The sequence below is a fragment of the Argopecten irradians genome, chromosome 13 (assembly GCF_041381155.1).
Source record: "Argopecten irradians isolate NY chromosome 13, Ai_NY, whole genome shotgun sequence".
Taxonomy (NCBI): Eukaryota; Metazoa; Mollusca; class Bivalvia; order Pectinida; family Pectinidae; genus Argopecten; species Argopecten irradians.
In genome coordinates, this window is record NC_091146.1 from 16,408,266 (window position 1) to 16,424,973 (window position 16,708).

The 16,708-nt window shown below is 34.6% G+C and overlaps 1 protein-coding gene and 1 non-coding gene across 2 annotated transcripts in view; one reads left to right on the forward strand and one right to left on the reverse strand.

The window, feature by feature from the left end:
* Positions 1 to 1,549: 1,549 nt before the first annotated feature.
* Positions 1,550 to 1,621, forward strand: Trnav-cac (transfer RNA valine (anticodon CAC)). Its single transcript has one exon. It is a non-coding gene; the product is annotated as a tRNA-Val (tRNA).
* A 7,445-nt stretch (positions 1,622 to 9,066) lies between these two features.
* LOC138306762 (dymeclin-like) overlaps positions 9,067 to 16,708 on the reverse strand; it is a 28,587-nt gene continuing 20,945 nt past the window's right edge. Inside the window, exons 11-16 of the mRNA XM_069247231.1 lie at positions 14,748 to 14,861; positions 14,226 to 14,320; positions 13,416 to 13,563; positions 12,632 to 12,814; positions 11,720 to 11,839; positions 9,067 to 11,015 (exon numbers count right to left, since the gene is read on the reverse strand). Of these exons, the coding sequence (XP_069103332.1) occupies positions 10,869 to 11,015; positions 11,720 to 11,839; positions 12,632 to 12,814; positions 13,416 to 13,563; positions 14,226 to 14,320; positions 14,748 to 14,861 (807 nt within the window). The 3' untranslated portion in view covers positions 9,067 to 10,868. The remainder of the gene's footprint in view (positions 11,016 to 11,719; positions 11,840 to 12,631; positions 12,815 to 13,415; positions 13,564 to 14,225; positions 14,321 to 14,747; positions 14,862 to 16,708) is intronic.

Genomic DNA, 16,708 nt, shown 5'->3' on the forward strand with positions numbered 1-16,708 from the left:
TTTTCTGTGATTGATTCTTACACGGTCATATAGTGACTTTACCTGATAAGGGCATCAAAACCAATCGCGATGTTTACTTCACTGCTATGAGTCATGATATACAACATATAAGACGTTCTCAGTAATAACCCATTTAGACTTGTTGTAGGTGCTATTCTTAGAACTATAGCGGTCAAGATTAAATTGAGCCCCCCTTTTTTTCCTACCTGATTTATAGACAAAAACATCATAATATATGCAGGTTTACTTCTACGGGTGCTATGTCTAGTTTTTACCATACGAATATGGCAGTTTCGCAGTGATGTAATAAACTTTGAATGGATAAGTATTTGATAGTATGGTAACTATAGCAATCCGGGTTACCATCAGAATTAAGTTTAAATATGTATATAACTTCATGCATTTGAAAACAACAATATGATGAAACGAAACTTCAAACTGTTTTGACCTTTCAAAGCCTTTATCAAGTGAAGTCAGCATATGACCGTGTAACATTCAATCACAGAACAAAGGAATGTTTATTGGTATATGGATTCAGTAGATTTCTAAACTACACGTTTTTGTCATGTACACATTTCGTGTACAGCCAAATCTACTACTATCATAACAACAGGTTTTCGTCAACAAAATATGTACGTTCAAATTTTGTTAACGAAAACGTACTACTATAGCATCCCTATAACTATAGGTTTTTGACACAAAATTTGTACGAACATATTTTGCTGACGAAAACGTGTTAATAGTAACACAATTCTGTCAGTCCGTTTTCGGCCATCGTACCTTAGTGTTATCTTTACAGGGCTCGAATTTCAGACTGTTTTACTTGTTTTTTGCAAGTAGATATACCAGAATAGCAAGTGAAAAAATATGCACTTGCTTATGTTAGCAAGTGGTTTTTAACAGGGACAACTGTAAAAATGGCATAATGATTGTGAAAAATTGTTGTAATGGAAAATATGGGGGCCCAGTTCTTACAGTAATGTTGTTGATATCTATTATGTACTTATACACCTCACATCATCATGCAAAAATAAATGTTTTTATATATAACATAACTGTAATTTGAATACGGATATTAATTATAAGGAAAAAATATATTTTAGGAAGTAAAAATTTATGGCACTTGCTATTTTTAGCAAGTGGCAAAAAATGTAAAATTTGAGCCCTGTCTTTAACAGTGTTCTTATCAGGCGACGTCCTTATTTCACGTACACATGATAAAACATCATCAGGTAAATGAATGTTCCGTAAATTGATTGACAATACTGTATATTTACCAATTATCGCAGGGATTTCAATTTCGTTAAATTAGAGGATCCATCCCAAATTCGCAAAATTTAATATCTAATAACAAAATATAAGATGATAATGACGATGTGATTCAGGAAAATAAACCCCAGCGAAAGAATAGATCACGAAATTTAACAACTATACATTATAGTCTGACTACAGAAGAAAACACTTGTTATTTCAAAAAGAATCTTAGAAAAATACATAAATACATTCTCTAACTGGATCGTTATACATTTATGTTCTCTTATTGTATTCAGGGGATGTAGCTCAGTGGTAGAGCGTTCGCTTCACATGTGAAAGGCCCGGGGTTCAATCCCCGTCATCTCCATCTAGTATAACCTCTGCATTCTGATTTTAATTATGTATTGAACCTCCTACCATTACTGATTGGTTAATTAATGTTTTTAGATCGGTGTTATTATTGTAAGAATTGAAAATTACTTTAAACTATAATCATAATCAACAACAGAGACAAATATATTTCAATCGCTATACAGTATTTAAATTAAAGAGTAAATTTACCGATATATTCTAACGATAAATATTTATTGAAAATAATTAAAGGGGAAAAAACATTGCAATAAACCTTCTCATTTAATCTGAAACGGACACATGCAAAGCGAACGCTCTACCACTGAGCTACATCCTCTACATATCTTCCATATTCAGTATAATGTACAACGCATTGATAAAATTCCATGTAGGTTTCAAAATCTAGATGTTTTAGATATTATGTATGCTTTTACAACTGATGTGCTTTGTTTCATTTCATGTTTACGCGATTTGACAGTATCGAATATAACGCGATTTGTTATGAAAAGGTGGTTAATTTTCAACGAATTCATACAAATATTTAGTAGCACAATGGAGTGCAACTAACCCATCGGCAAGTGGCAGCCGTAGGCCGGATCTACCAACATGTAGCCATGTGATGTTCGGCAGAATATTGGTCTATATTCATTGTCCCATATCACTGTTCGTATCATATTATGTAATCGTGTTCGTTTTGTGTCTTGATAAAGGGGCAGATCGGCTCGAAAATTTGACATTGTTTGTCAACACGGTTGGAATTTATCTTTGTCCCATTTTTACCATTTGAATTAATTTGTATCCTATAGACTTACGTTTGATGGGATCCTGTGTCATCTGGAAAATCCTGTTGATATTATTTCTTTGACTCTTACGGTCAATATACTCTATATATGTATGTATGTATAGAGCAAAACGCCTGTGTTCTAGGTAGCACTTTAACAGGAAAAGAAAAATTTAAGGTTTTTAAATTGTCGTCGTTTTCGGGGCCGAAAAAAAAGAATCGAAAAGAAACGAAAAAAGACGGAAAATTAAGGTTGTTTGTTATTTTCGTCTTTTCGGGGCGAAAAGACGAAATTTAAGGTTTTTGTTAAATTTCGTCTTTTCGGGGCGAAAAGACGAAAAGTACGAAAATTAAGGTTTGTTAATTTTCGTCTTTTCGGGGCGAAAAGACGAAAAGACGAAAAGACGAGAATTTTGAAGGCGAAAAGACGAGAATCAAAGTCGCTAATTAGCGTGTATCACTTTCGTCTTTTCGTTTGACTTTTGACTTTTCGTCTTTTCGTCTTTTCGCGGCGAAAAAGACAAATTTAAAGTTGTTAAATTTCGTCTTTTCGGGGCGAAAAGACGAAAAGACGAAAATTAAGGTTTCTTTAATTCTCGTCTTTTCGGGGCGAAAAGACGAAAAGACGAAAAGACGAAATGGTACAAATCAGCCACCGTACTATACAGTATTGAAATTAAAGAGTAAATTTACCGATATAGTCTAACGATAAGTATTTATTGAAAATAATTAAAGGGGAAAAAAACTTTGCAATAAACCTTCTCATTTAATCTGAAACGGACACATGCAAAGCGAACGCTCTACCACTGAGCTACATCCTCTACATATCTTCCATATTCAGTATAATGTACAACGCATTGATAAAATTCCAGGTAGGTTTCAAAATCTAGATGTTTTAAATATTATGTATGCTTATACTGCTGATGTGTTTTGTTTCATTTCATGTTTACGCGATTTGACAGTATCGAATATAACGCGATTTGTTATGAAAAGGTGGTTAATTTTCAACGAATTCATACAAATATTTAGTAGCACAATGGAGTGCAACTAACCCATCGGCAAGTGGCAGCCGTAGGCCGGATCTACCAACATGTAGCCATGATGTTCGGCAGAATATTGGTCTATATTCATTGTCCCATATCACTGTTCGTATCATATTATGTAATCGTGTTCGTTTTGTGTCTTGATAAAGGGGCAGATCGGCTCGAAAATTTGACATTGTTTGTCAACACGGTTGGAATTTATCTTTGTCCCATTTTTACCATTTGAATTAATTTGTATCCTATAGACTTACGTTTGATGGGATCCTGTGTCATCTGGAAAATCCTGTTGATATTATTTCTTTGACTCTTACGGTCAATATACTCTATATATGTATGTATGTATAGAGCAAAACGCCTGTGTTCTAGGTAGCACTTTAACAGGTATACATTTAAGGCACACGAATAACTAGCCACCAGCTACAACTTTAATCAGAGAATGATTAAAATGTGTGTGGGGGAAAACACATTGATTGTAAGTATTGATATAATAACAACACCTAGTTACGATTGAAATGTTATCTTTATAATAACTGAATCTTATCAGTGTGGAGAAGGTACAAATCCATTTACTGTGTAATAGTGTAAAAGGTCTTCTCGTAAATCGGGGGATTTGTAAAGACTCAGTAGAGCTTATAACAAATACATTATTAGATAAGGCGTTCGCTCTCAATGCAAATAATGGTGGAAAAATTATTTAATATAAGTAGGCCCTAACCACCCGGGGTATCTGATCCCACCGCATCTATCCACTCAACTATTTGTTTAATTTTATTATTGATGTCTAAGTAAGTTATTGATTTGATACGTTTCTCAAGCGATTCATTTTACAATTGGGCATGTACATTTAAATGTATTGTCTTCTGGACGGCAATCAAATTTCTTTATATTAAATGAATATCAATCCATTCAATTTCTTCTTTACATTTGTGTTGTTTTTGATATTAAATCAACCCGACACCGTCTATGACAGCCAGTATCAATCATAAGGGATGGCAATCTCAGTGGTAGTTGTTTTGTATTGTGGGTTTATATTTCGATTTTATGTCTGTGCATCAAGCTGTGATTGAAGTATGAGTACACATGGTTTGGTTGCTAAGTCGCATGCGCATTATAGGGAGAGACCTTGGAGGACGAGACTACGAAATGCCGCCAGTTATATTTGTGTTGTTATTTCGTTTAGTTGAGATAAAACCTCTTCACCATTTTTCATAGTTTGCTATCGGATGGACGCTATGCCACCGAAGGCATCAAAAACAAGTACATATCACCCGTCACATTACACTGCAAAACGAGGGCAAAACCAGTCGTCCCCACTCCCGTTCCTTTTCAACGCAACTTATGGTGTTATTGTCTCGGGTCATTGGACAGGACCCCCCAAAAACCTACCTGCTCAGAAAGTGAGGTAGTATCAAGGGAGGACGTTAGGAAAGAAACCCATAGTTAGTTAGGAAGAGAGTTTAGAAGATATCCTAGTCGCCCTTTCTTTTTACGAAGCATACAATAGGGGGCAGCAGTACAAGTCTAATGCAGAAGCAGAAACTGTTGACAAAACTTGATCACACTAAAAAACTAGTGTACATCCGTCTAGTATTTATCGTTTACTTTATTAATATATTTTTTTCAAATGTGAACAAATGGTTGCAAAAGGATTGATGGGGTTCGCTATTACCACGTGAAGTTACATCCCCCTTTAACATCTCTTAGTACGTTTTCAATAATACTATCATAAGTGTTGCTTTTAGTGCCACGATCGACAACGAAAATAGCCATTGAGAATGAACATGATTAGCAAATAAAATCTGATTGTTAGGAATTTTTTTAAGAGATGCTCGTTTGTAAACATAAAGTTTAACAAATTTACTTATTTGTTATAGAGATCAAGGACGTGCTGGCTTTTTATACTATACATGATACATATGGTATATAGTTTGTAGTATTCCAATTTATGCATTCAGCATACTAGACTTCGAGTATTTGTTGTTTGTTGATTAATTAACGTCCCTATTAACAGTAGGAATGGTCATGTAAGGACGGCCTCCCTGTATGCTGGTGTGTTGCGTGTATGGTGTGCTACTTGTTTCAGCGGTAAAGCATGAATGTATACCTGGGGAAAGTTGTGTATTGCCAGCCGATTGACACAAGATAAGATCTGAAACGAATGTCGACCCCGTGGCTAAGGACATCTACCATGTGCGAGCCTTATTAATGGAGGCCCAAAAGTGATTGCCAAGGAAGGCATTAGGAAAAGAGTAAATTCACCTTTATATATCCCTAAAAGCTGTGATCGTATATCAGATAGTTACTTCAGCAAGAGAAGTACTGTGTATTTATGTAAGATAAGAGTCAAATATAGGGGGATTAATGGGTAGCTCAGTAGTTATTACGTATCAGCATTTAGAGCGTTCGCTTGCATTGTGAAAGGCCCGGGGTTCGATCCCCGACCGCCTCCACATCTCCACATTAATTTTACATAAGTTTATCTTTTTATTTACTCTTCTATTTGGCTGATTGGTAGGTGTTTGTCAACTGAACGTGCTTAGACTAAATGTAATTATTTTCCATTAAATGCCACTTGGTATTTAGTAATTACATGTTTTAATTCTATCGGTGTAGGTGGTTAGTATTGAAGATGCTATTCTCATTTCATGATCTTAAAACGCGACTAAATTTGGAGCCTTATATTTTCTATTCTCCCTGACTACGTAGCGTCTCCCCTGACGTTACATTAATTTTTGGCCTTCAATTTGGTACATTGTCCCCATGTGAGTGAAGAGGCTCTGAAAAAGGTAAAACATACTAAAAAAAATATTATTATGGCCAGCTAAACAAATTCAGGTCGGGTAGATTTTTTGTGGCTGAGGGAGATTATCATCTTGTGTGCAGTATTATAGTCATCGATGTCTACTGTAGATTACATTCCAAGGACAACTGAGAAGTGGATCAATATACAATTTGTCATCAGTTACTCAAATGTCAATCAGAGAAGAAGGGGCCCATAGATCCTCGGTCATTACTAATTTCATAATAAGGACATTGTGGACTTTCAAACTATTTCTTAAATCCAATATGTTTGTTTTCGAACCTCAATCCTATTACACAATCTTAGAACGTGAGGAAGATCTGTGAGGTTAGTTTTAACTCATTTTCTCGCTGTCCGCCATTACACACTGTACCACTATGGAAAAATTAGATGTAAGCCTTTTTTCATTTTAGTCAGTGGTAAATCTTAATCATTAGCTTTTTTCCTGGACCACGGAGCAATTAAGTAATGTCTAACATGAAATTTCTTAGGGGGGAAAATAAAGACATAAAATATTGAACTTCTTGTATGCCGAACCCTGTCCCTTGCTCGTAAAGTAATGCAACTTTTGGCTAGAACTGCTCAAATCGCTCTGACAGTAGTGTGTTTACCTTATTAGGTGAATTTTCTTGCCTAAAAATCATTTTATCACCTTCTCAGTGGTTATGTAGTTCATTTGTTTAACGTGCGTGACTTTGGCTCGGGTATGGGTACAGAGTTAATATTGTACCTGCTTAATCGTATTGACCAACAATTTGATATTTCAACGATATTAATTAAAATACTTAACAATGTTGTGGAATTTGTCAATGTTTTACGTTATATGTTTCATAAGAAATTTAGAACAATACATTTATGCTATATTTTGCTTATTGGTTATGTAAAAGAATTTGCCTGAGTGAATTGTCTCTTTAAAAATATTCAATATACAGGGAAGATATACATATTACTTAGGGAAACAAATGTCTCAATACTCACAAAAAGACCATTTTGAAACAGTCCAAGTTTCCAAAGTTCATAAAGTTCCTTAATTCTTATTTTTCCTTTTTCGATCATATGTCTATCTCTTTAATAATCCTGTGCAAAACATTTCTTTACAATGTGCAATTTATCATTACCTAAATTAACAAAATTATTAATGACCATTAAACATTCAACCCACATATATGCTATTTTGAAAAGACAATAGTAATTTGTCATTTTTGAGAAAAAAAGGTACAAATCCTAATTATGCATGGTTACAAGGGACATCAGGCAGTGATGTTATAAAATCATTATCAGTATCCTCAAACAAAGTTAAAGATGCTCCACCGCCACCAGAGCATAAATGATACCCATCATTTGAGCAATAATTGGTCTTTAATCGTGTATATATATATATATGCCTAATTAACACAAAAAATAATATAACATAATTTATTTTGCTTTTGGTGCATGTGCAATCAGTACTTCATTCCATTAAGAGATTTTGTTCGGGATGCAATTAATTATTTTTGATATTTTTATCTTGAGGAAAAACTAGAAGCTCAAACTTTTCCATGGCTGTAATGGTGAAAAATTAGTAACTCTTGCAACTCAAGAAAAATTCTTATTCGTCTGCTACTTGTTTCGATTGAGAAAAAATACCATTCGTCGGCGGTGGAGCATCTTTTAAAGTTTTGATAAAAATGTGAAAACAAGCAAGTCAATTATAGATCATGATATGAAAAAAGATTTAAAAGATTCAGTCCTACACAACACTAAGGTTAATTACTGGGTGACCACGAAAACGTCAGACTCTGCTTATTGCTAGGTCTCACTGACATTTACCGATAGAATACTGTACCAATGTTCTATCAGTACAAACCTCTAGCTCATTATGATTTATTGGCAGGATACAACACATGTAATAACTATCTAATTACTCATTTTTCAATCTTCACACACATGTTCAATACCTTATTCGACTTAGCTATGTACAGATTTATAATAATATTAATTATTGGTTTCACTCTATCAAATACACATATACCATGAGCACATCAGCTGTTAGTATGTACATGTGTGCATTATGTTAAATAGTACAAAACAACTTTATTCCATGGCTTCTAAAGTTGGGAATTTTCTGATTAAGAGCAAGTTCACAGACTGAAAATTAGAATTACACCTAAGGCTAAACGTGAGTTCAGTAAATACCTGCATTTCCTGGTTGAGATAAACTCATTACAGTACTGGTACTTTGATTACAAAATTTGTTTAGTCAATCGCACGTGGAAGATGGCTCAATTCACAGTGATGGTTTTGATCATAAGCGAATATATCTGATGTCTTTTTAGGATAAAATATCTACTTTACCATGTACAACATACCAAGCTTTATATACAAAATATCTCATCACCATCATGGGCTTTAGTTTGATGGATTTACTCAGCTTCTACGTACGGGCAAATCTAACCTTCCTAATAATTTTCTGAAATGTACATTTATAAAATGATAAAGTTCTGACCTTTATCTTATGAGTAAATGGTTAATCGTTAATTGTATCCATTTTGATAAACAGTGATAAATAAATAACATTAACCAATTTTATCTGAGAGCTAAACCTTATTCACCTTATCACAGCCCAGCCAATACATATTCATTTGATATTAACATCTATATATTAATGTGTATATATTCTATATACATGTATTCATCTATAAATGTCTTTTTACAAGTGTGTTCTTGATGTATGTATATATACAAATGAATTTGGAAGAGGACATGGAAAACAATGGATTAAAACCAGCAACAACTTCTCATTCACACCATCTCTAAGTCTCTCTAACAGGTAATCTCTTTCTCTCTCTCTCTCTTTCTCTCTCTCCATTTAACCTGGAACCCAGTGCATCCAGTTCACCCTTGACATTTAGCAGATTTAGGAGTCAAATCACAATTTCTCAGAAACCCAAAGAGTCGAAATACAATGGATATGACAAATGGACATGTGCTTCAAACTCAAGAGTCAATTCTGATTTTTGGGAGTCAAATCCTACGAAGCCTAAAATTATATGATGACCTACACAGTACATATCTAATAGTTCAAGGTACATACATTTCTAATGATTTGATACTTAAATAAAATTTATTTTAACATCAATGAATATTTATACAAGAAACACTCTTATTTTAGTCATAATGAAATCAATTTCAAGCAAATTAGCGCTTATTCACCCCTTCAAAAATTCATAATGGACTGGTCTAGTCTTTGATTTAGAAGAGCTTAAATGTGTATTCAGGGGTGAATGAGTAAGTACAAGTAATGTAATCATATCTTAAGACTCTTAGTGCAAAATCTCTGGGTGCAAGAAAATCTGAAATATAATTATCACTACAATATGTACCTTTACCGTAAGTTTTACTGATCATATTACATAATTATCAGAATCTCTCTCAGAGTGATATGTAAAAAATTCAATATACAGTTGTTGATTGAGTGCAAACATTTCTTAAAATAGATAATATTACGCGAGTGCTTAACTCTGTGTATTTTAAATACAAAATTTATTAAACAAGTTTATTAATTTGGTTAAAGGAAAGTAGAACATTAATTGTTTAACCTGTTTAATAAATTAAATATAAAATACCCATGAGTGAATTATACTGTTAAGCGCATAACTTCAGTATCAATGAGAGTATAAGAAACTTTATTTTTGCACCTCTACATAAGACATTTCCGTCAGCGAAGACAATGATGATACAGCACTTATCATGAACCACTGAATTTTCATGAGATTAAATTTTTGCGCAATTTCACAAGAGAGCTCAAATGCAAATCCAAATGTTTTGCGAATAATTCATAATAAAACGTAATAATATAAAGTGTAAATGTAATTTCATAACAGCTCTTGGTGGCAAATTGAAGTATTCGCTAATATGTGGAAATTGACTTTGTTTGTTTGATCAAATTTATGTCCTATTAACAGCCGGGGTCATGTAAGTACGGCCTCCAATGGAAATTAACGAAAATACCATTATTGTATACATGGAAAAACAGTGTTTAACAGTTATCTTCACAATGACATTGTTACAGTGATACAGCATCTGCGTTCTATGATATTTGAACCTGTATGACACGTTACGGTAAAATGGGCCATTTAAAATAATGTATGTAATGAAATAATTGATAACATTGCAATGATAAATTGGCACAATGTACATACTTTCCATAGTCATTAGAATAGATTTAGAGCTCACAGAATCTTATAAAGTCATTTGATCATAATAATATGAAGATTAAAATTGTAAGAACTTCTGTGAATTCCACAATATCTAAAAACGCATCCTTCGAACTTTAAACTATGGCATTTTCACCAGTTCTGTTACAGTAGTGACATTTGTTAACTGTAATGAAGCATGAACTTTAACCTTTGTGACCTTCTCATACAGATTCCATTGACCTTGACTTCTGTGTCTTTTACCACACTATCACTACAAACTTGACCTCTGCCCTTGACCTCAGTATCACTTTGCCCTCTGTGACCTTAACCACAGTATCACTATCACCTCATTATCACATTGGTGTTGACTTCTGTGAATTTTACCACAGTTACACTATGACCATGACCTCTGTGACCTTTATCACCTTTGATCACTTTGACCTTGACCTTTATGACGATCATCAGGAGCTGGTGAGAGAGAAGAGGACGATACGTGAAGCGTTAAAGTACATGTTTGATGAGTGATATACTAGAGACCAGATATAGGGGATGAAGAACTCCTCAGGGGACTCCTCCTCAACGTACTTAAACTTCAGGTCGGGGAATTTCTGGAAAAGAAAAAAAATTGTCATTATTACAATAGCACAATAGTGAATATTGGTATAAATATAAACTTTATTTAATTTACATCGATTGAGAAACAAGTTAAACAACTTATGTAAATCACTCTCGATGGCCCGGATTTAAGCGCGCGAGGGGTCTTAGTGTGAGAGGAAACCGGAGTGCCCGGAGAAAACCCATGTGATCGGGCAGGTGACCCCTAACCTTTTCACGTCTGTACTGGTGATTGAACCCCGGCCGGCTAGGTAAAAGGCGAGCGGCTTAACCACTGCACCACCTGACCACTGAATATTGGTGCTATCAAGGGTCAGTGTATTGAATAAGTGAAACAATATTCCCCAACAAAACTGGAGTATAATATTGTACTGTAGATTTTCAATATGTCCGATATCAAACTCGCAGTGTTATAATTTTTGCACTGTGCATACATATTTATTCTATTATTAATTTTTTTTAACAACTTTGAACTTGTTGATATGTTCGTGCTTGGATATATTCGCAGAAAGTTTAAGAAAGTGATATGTATGTTTCCTACAGACAAAGGTACTCTGACTATATGCACATACCTGGCTCAAAAACCAAATAGTACCTACAATCTGTTAATTAGCTTAGAAAATTTGAGTAGCCTCTATTTTTGAGGATTTATTTCTCCACTTTGTGGTTTATTCTCGTGAATCTTTAGATACTCTACCCTCAGATGGTCCCGTCGGAACTGTTTGGAGCCATCTTTGATCAACTCCAACACTTCGGCTGGAGACACAGTGGCAGTGTGACCATTTTGTTCTAGTTTTGTGTTGAAGAATGAAAGCACCTACAAACAAGATACAAGACAATGTTAGATAAAACTTATAAAACAAGATTTAATATACATTTCTGAGATCTTATTTTTTGTGAGTCTTTTGAAAAGCTTTGAGATATTATTGAATAAATCTCATGTGAAATGCATTCAAGTATTAATTTAAGATACATATACAGATTTCACATTACTACATGGGAACTAACAAGAGGCCCATGGGCCTTAAAGGTCATCTGACTATTGACACAATACAACACCTCAAAGAATATAGTAGTGGCAAACAATTAAGGCTATACAAAAGAACTCTTTCAAAAGAAGAAGTTCAGGTCCTGATATATTTCATGAATTTGACTATGAATGAAGGTCCCTTGAACACCACTATGCTACAAATTTAATATCCAGTCTAAAGGCCTCTAAGTTACTTACAAGAAGTCGTTTAAAAGATTGTAGCTTATTTGACCACTGTGACCTTGAATGAAGGTCAAGGTCAACTTTTTAGGTTCTTGAGAAGAAGTCGTTTATAGTTTTTAGCCTTTTTGACCTCTGTGACCTTGAATGAAGGTCATTTGAATAAGTTTGGTAGCCCTACATCCCACCATAGTACAGGTCAAATATCAGTACCCTTGGCCTTTCGGTTATTAAGAAGAAGTTGTTTGAATGAAAAGTTTTCTCACGGCGCACAGCTGATGGCTGATGGCAGACGGTGTATGACGACAGAAGTTGCATAATGACAATAGGTTATCCTTAAAATCATCAAGTAATTTTATGACAACATGCATGCACTTATCCATTTTAATCTAAACATACTGTATCAATATTCTGTATGATGTCCTGGAAGGTTGGATGCGTCCTGAACTGAGCGAACAGTTCCTTACGATACAGGAGTGTGTACACGAGGTTTGGATTGTGATGGAGTGAGCTCGTCAGACAGGAATTAATAATCTCCAACATCATTCTGATCACCTCCTCTAGGACAGCCAGGTCCTGCATCTGTGTAACAAAATCACATTTATGTAGACTTATCTTATATAATGTTAGCCAACTTCTTTTTGGGGAGACTTTATTTCAGGTATTAACACAAAACAACTTTTTTCACAACAATTTAACTTTGCAATCCAAACCTTTTAGTTCTATTTTTTCTGTATTCAATTTTTTTTAGCGATTTATTTTCCACCAAATATCCGAAAATTAGTCACATGTGAATGTAAGCTGGTTCACAGAAGTATAAATTTTGTACTTTATAAATAATTTTGTAGTAAAACATAGACAAGTTTTGCCCTCCTACCTCCCACCAATATTCTCTATCACACCTTCCCCCAAAATATTCTTTATTTCTCCTCCCTCCTCCCCTTAAAATATTATCTATCTCACCTGGCCCCCTCCATACCCTAGGTGCCCAATCAATACCCCATACTTACATATAATCATTTTCACTTTCCCGTCCTCTCCCTCATGCTCCTCCTTTCCCCCCATCCCTCCCCACCAATCTATACCCCATACTTACATATAATCCTGTTCACTTTCCCATCCTCTCCCTCATGCTTCTCCTTTTCGCCCCCCCCTCTCTGCCAATCAAAAACCCCATACTTACATAGTCTTGTTCACTGTCCCCATCCTCTCCCTCTTCTTCCTCCTTTTTCGCCCCACCCTCTGGCTCTCCTGTACTTGCAGGTTCTATGGCTGCCTGTCGTATTTGCTCAATAATGCGGGCATGCTTTTTACACAATTGGGAAAACAAACTGAAAGGTAAATCAAATTTGAATTAATTAGTATGGATAACAATTCTTTAAAAAAAAAAAATTTCATGATAGATTTTTTTTTTGAATATGTACGTTATGTCTCCCTTCAGATGTACAGAACTATACACCGTTAAACATTTGATAGACATTTTGACCTCTGACCTATAGGAATTGACGCCAAATGAGATTACAAAAAATCAGGTATACTACGGGTTTCATTACTCTTTCTTTGATAGTTTTACTCTGACAAGAATTAATGTAAACATTCATAAAATTGACACCTTGATTCAAGATCACGTTGATACATAATATTTGAGTGATACAAGTTTATTTCTCTCAGGTAAGTTTGTTCAGGACATATTTGATTGTTAAGACTTTATGTCCCATACACAGATAAGAACAAGAATATTCAGTACTGATACTATTCCGTATTTGTATATTACAGAGTTATCATCTCATGCAGGTCAGCTACTAATTGCGAAATCCTGTGTGCGCGAAAAAAAGGCGATACTTTTCAGAGTTAAAGATGTGAGCTTTACACAAAAAAAATGATGTCACAATGTATACCTACCAACAAGGGGGCTAACTCTGTAATATGCAAATACATCATCAAATTTAGGAGAAAGAAATAGTAATACAAGTTAGTGCCATCATTACTTTACCTGACAAGTCGCTGTGAAACATACGGATGGAGATTAGTGAATTGTGATGACATGTTGGCAAGGGCGGCTAGACAATTGGTGTGAAGGTATTTATCCTGAAAAGTTAATAAGATGGCTATTCATGTCAAAGTCAAACAATTTACTTGTAAACCAACTTATTTTCAAACATTTTGCTGGCAATTAGAATGCACGTAAATAATTTCTCACAAAAAATATTCAACTACTAGTAAAACAGGCTATTTTAAATGTAAATAGCAAAACCAATTTGTCCTAAAAATGCTGTTGGGCGAGAAAAATCAAAATAAAGTTGCCACGAAAATACATATGATTTACAATATATTATATATAAATATCTAAATCAACTCATGAAAACATCATCAGAAATATGTAAGTCACACTAAAAGAAATCTGCATTTTTTTGAAAGATCAATAAGACCATTTTCTCAGGGCTCCATATGGTCAACATTATTAAAAGTACACAGGTACAAAACGTTATTGTTTTGGTTTATATTTTGTACTTACCCTCATGCGAGTCATATTGTATTGTATCGTTCTGATAACTACCAATATTAAAAGACCACCTAATGTAATCTCTGAGATTGGCCTCTCTTTGAACCAAGGGATATTCCTTATTACCTAAAATTAGAAAACAAATCTTAGTATCTCAAGAGATGGACGACATTCTTTGAACAAGAGGACTAAATAAGGGCCTAAACTCTCATCTAACATGCCTAGGAAGAAGTTGATAAGGCAAAGAATTAAGTACTTTCTGAGAAATAGCAGTAATAAGAATTGTTAATGGACGAACGGAGGGTTTTTGTGTATGGTCTGATAGTGATACATACTATTTCATGTATGGCCTGACAGTGATACATACTATTTCGTGTATGGCCTGACAGTGATACATACTATTTCATGTATGGCCTGACAGTGATACATACTATTTCGTGTATGGTCTGACAGTGATACATACTATTTCGTGTATGGCCTGACAGTGATACATACTATTTAGTGTATGGTCTGACATTGATACATACTATCTTATGTATGGCCTGACAGTGATACATACTATTTTATGTATGGCCTGACAGTGATACATACTATTTAGTGTATGGTCTGACATATATACATACTATTTCATGTATGGCCTGACAGTGATACATACTATTTTGTGTATGGCCTGACAGTGATACATACTATTTAGTGTATGGTCTGACAGTGATACATACTATTTCGTGTATGGTCTGACAGTGGTACATACTATTTCGTGTATGGTCTGACAGTGATACATACTATTTCGTGTATGGTCTGACAGTGGTACATACTATTTCATGTATGGTCTGACATTGATACATACTATTTCGTGTATGGTCTGACAGTGATACATACTATTTCATGTATGGCCTGACAGTGATACATACTATTTCGTGTATGGTCTGACAGTGGTACATACTATTTCATGTATGGCCTGACAGTGATACATACTATTAAGTGTATGGTCTGACAGTGATACATACTATTTTGTTTATGGCCTGACAGTGATACATACTATTTAGTGTATGGTCTGACAGTGATACATACTATTTCGTGTATGGTCTGACAGTGGTACATACTATTTCGTGTATGGCCTGACAGTGATACATACTATTAAGTGTATGGTCTGACATTGATACATACTATTTCGTGTATGGTCTGACAGTGATACATACTATTTCGTGTATGGTCTGACAGTGATACATACTATTTAGTGTATGGTCTGACAGTGATACATACTATTTCGTGTATGGTCTGACAGTGATACATACTATTTCATGTATGGTCTGACATTGATACATACAGTCTGACATTGATACATACTATTTCGTGTATGGCCTGACAATGATACATACTATTTCGTGTATGGTCTGACAGTGATACATACTATTTTGTGTATGGCCTGACAGTGATACATACTATTTAGTGTATGGTCTGACAGTGATACATACTATTTCGTGTATGGTCTGACAGTGGTACATACTACTTCATGTATGGTCTGACATTGATACTTACTATTTAGTGTATGGTCTGACATTGATACATACTATTAAGTGTATGGTCTGACATTGATACACACTATTTCGTGTATGGTCTGACAGTGATACATACTATTTAGTGTATGGTCTGACATTGATACATACTATTTTGTGTATGGTCTGACATTGATACATACTATTTCATGTATGGTCTGACATTGATACATACTATTTCGTGTATGGCCTGACAGTGATACATACTATTTCGTGTATGGTCTGACATTGATACATACTATTTCGGTGTATGGCCTGACATTGATACATACTATTTAGTGTATGGTCTGACATTGATACATACTATTTCATGTATGGTCTGACAGTGATACATACTATTTCGTGTATGGCCTGACATTGATACATACTATTTCGTGTATGACCTGACATATATACATACTATTTCATGTATGGCCT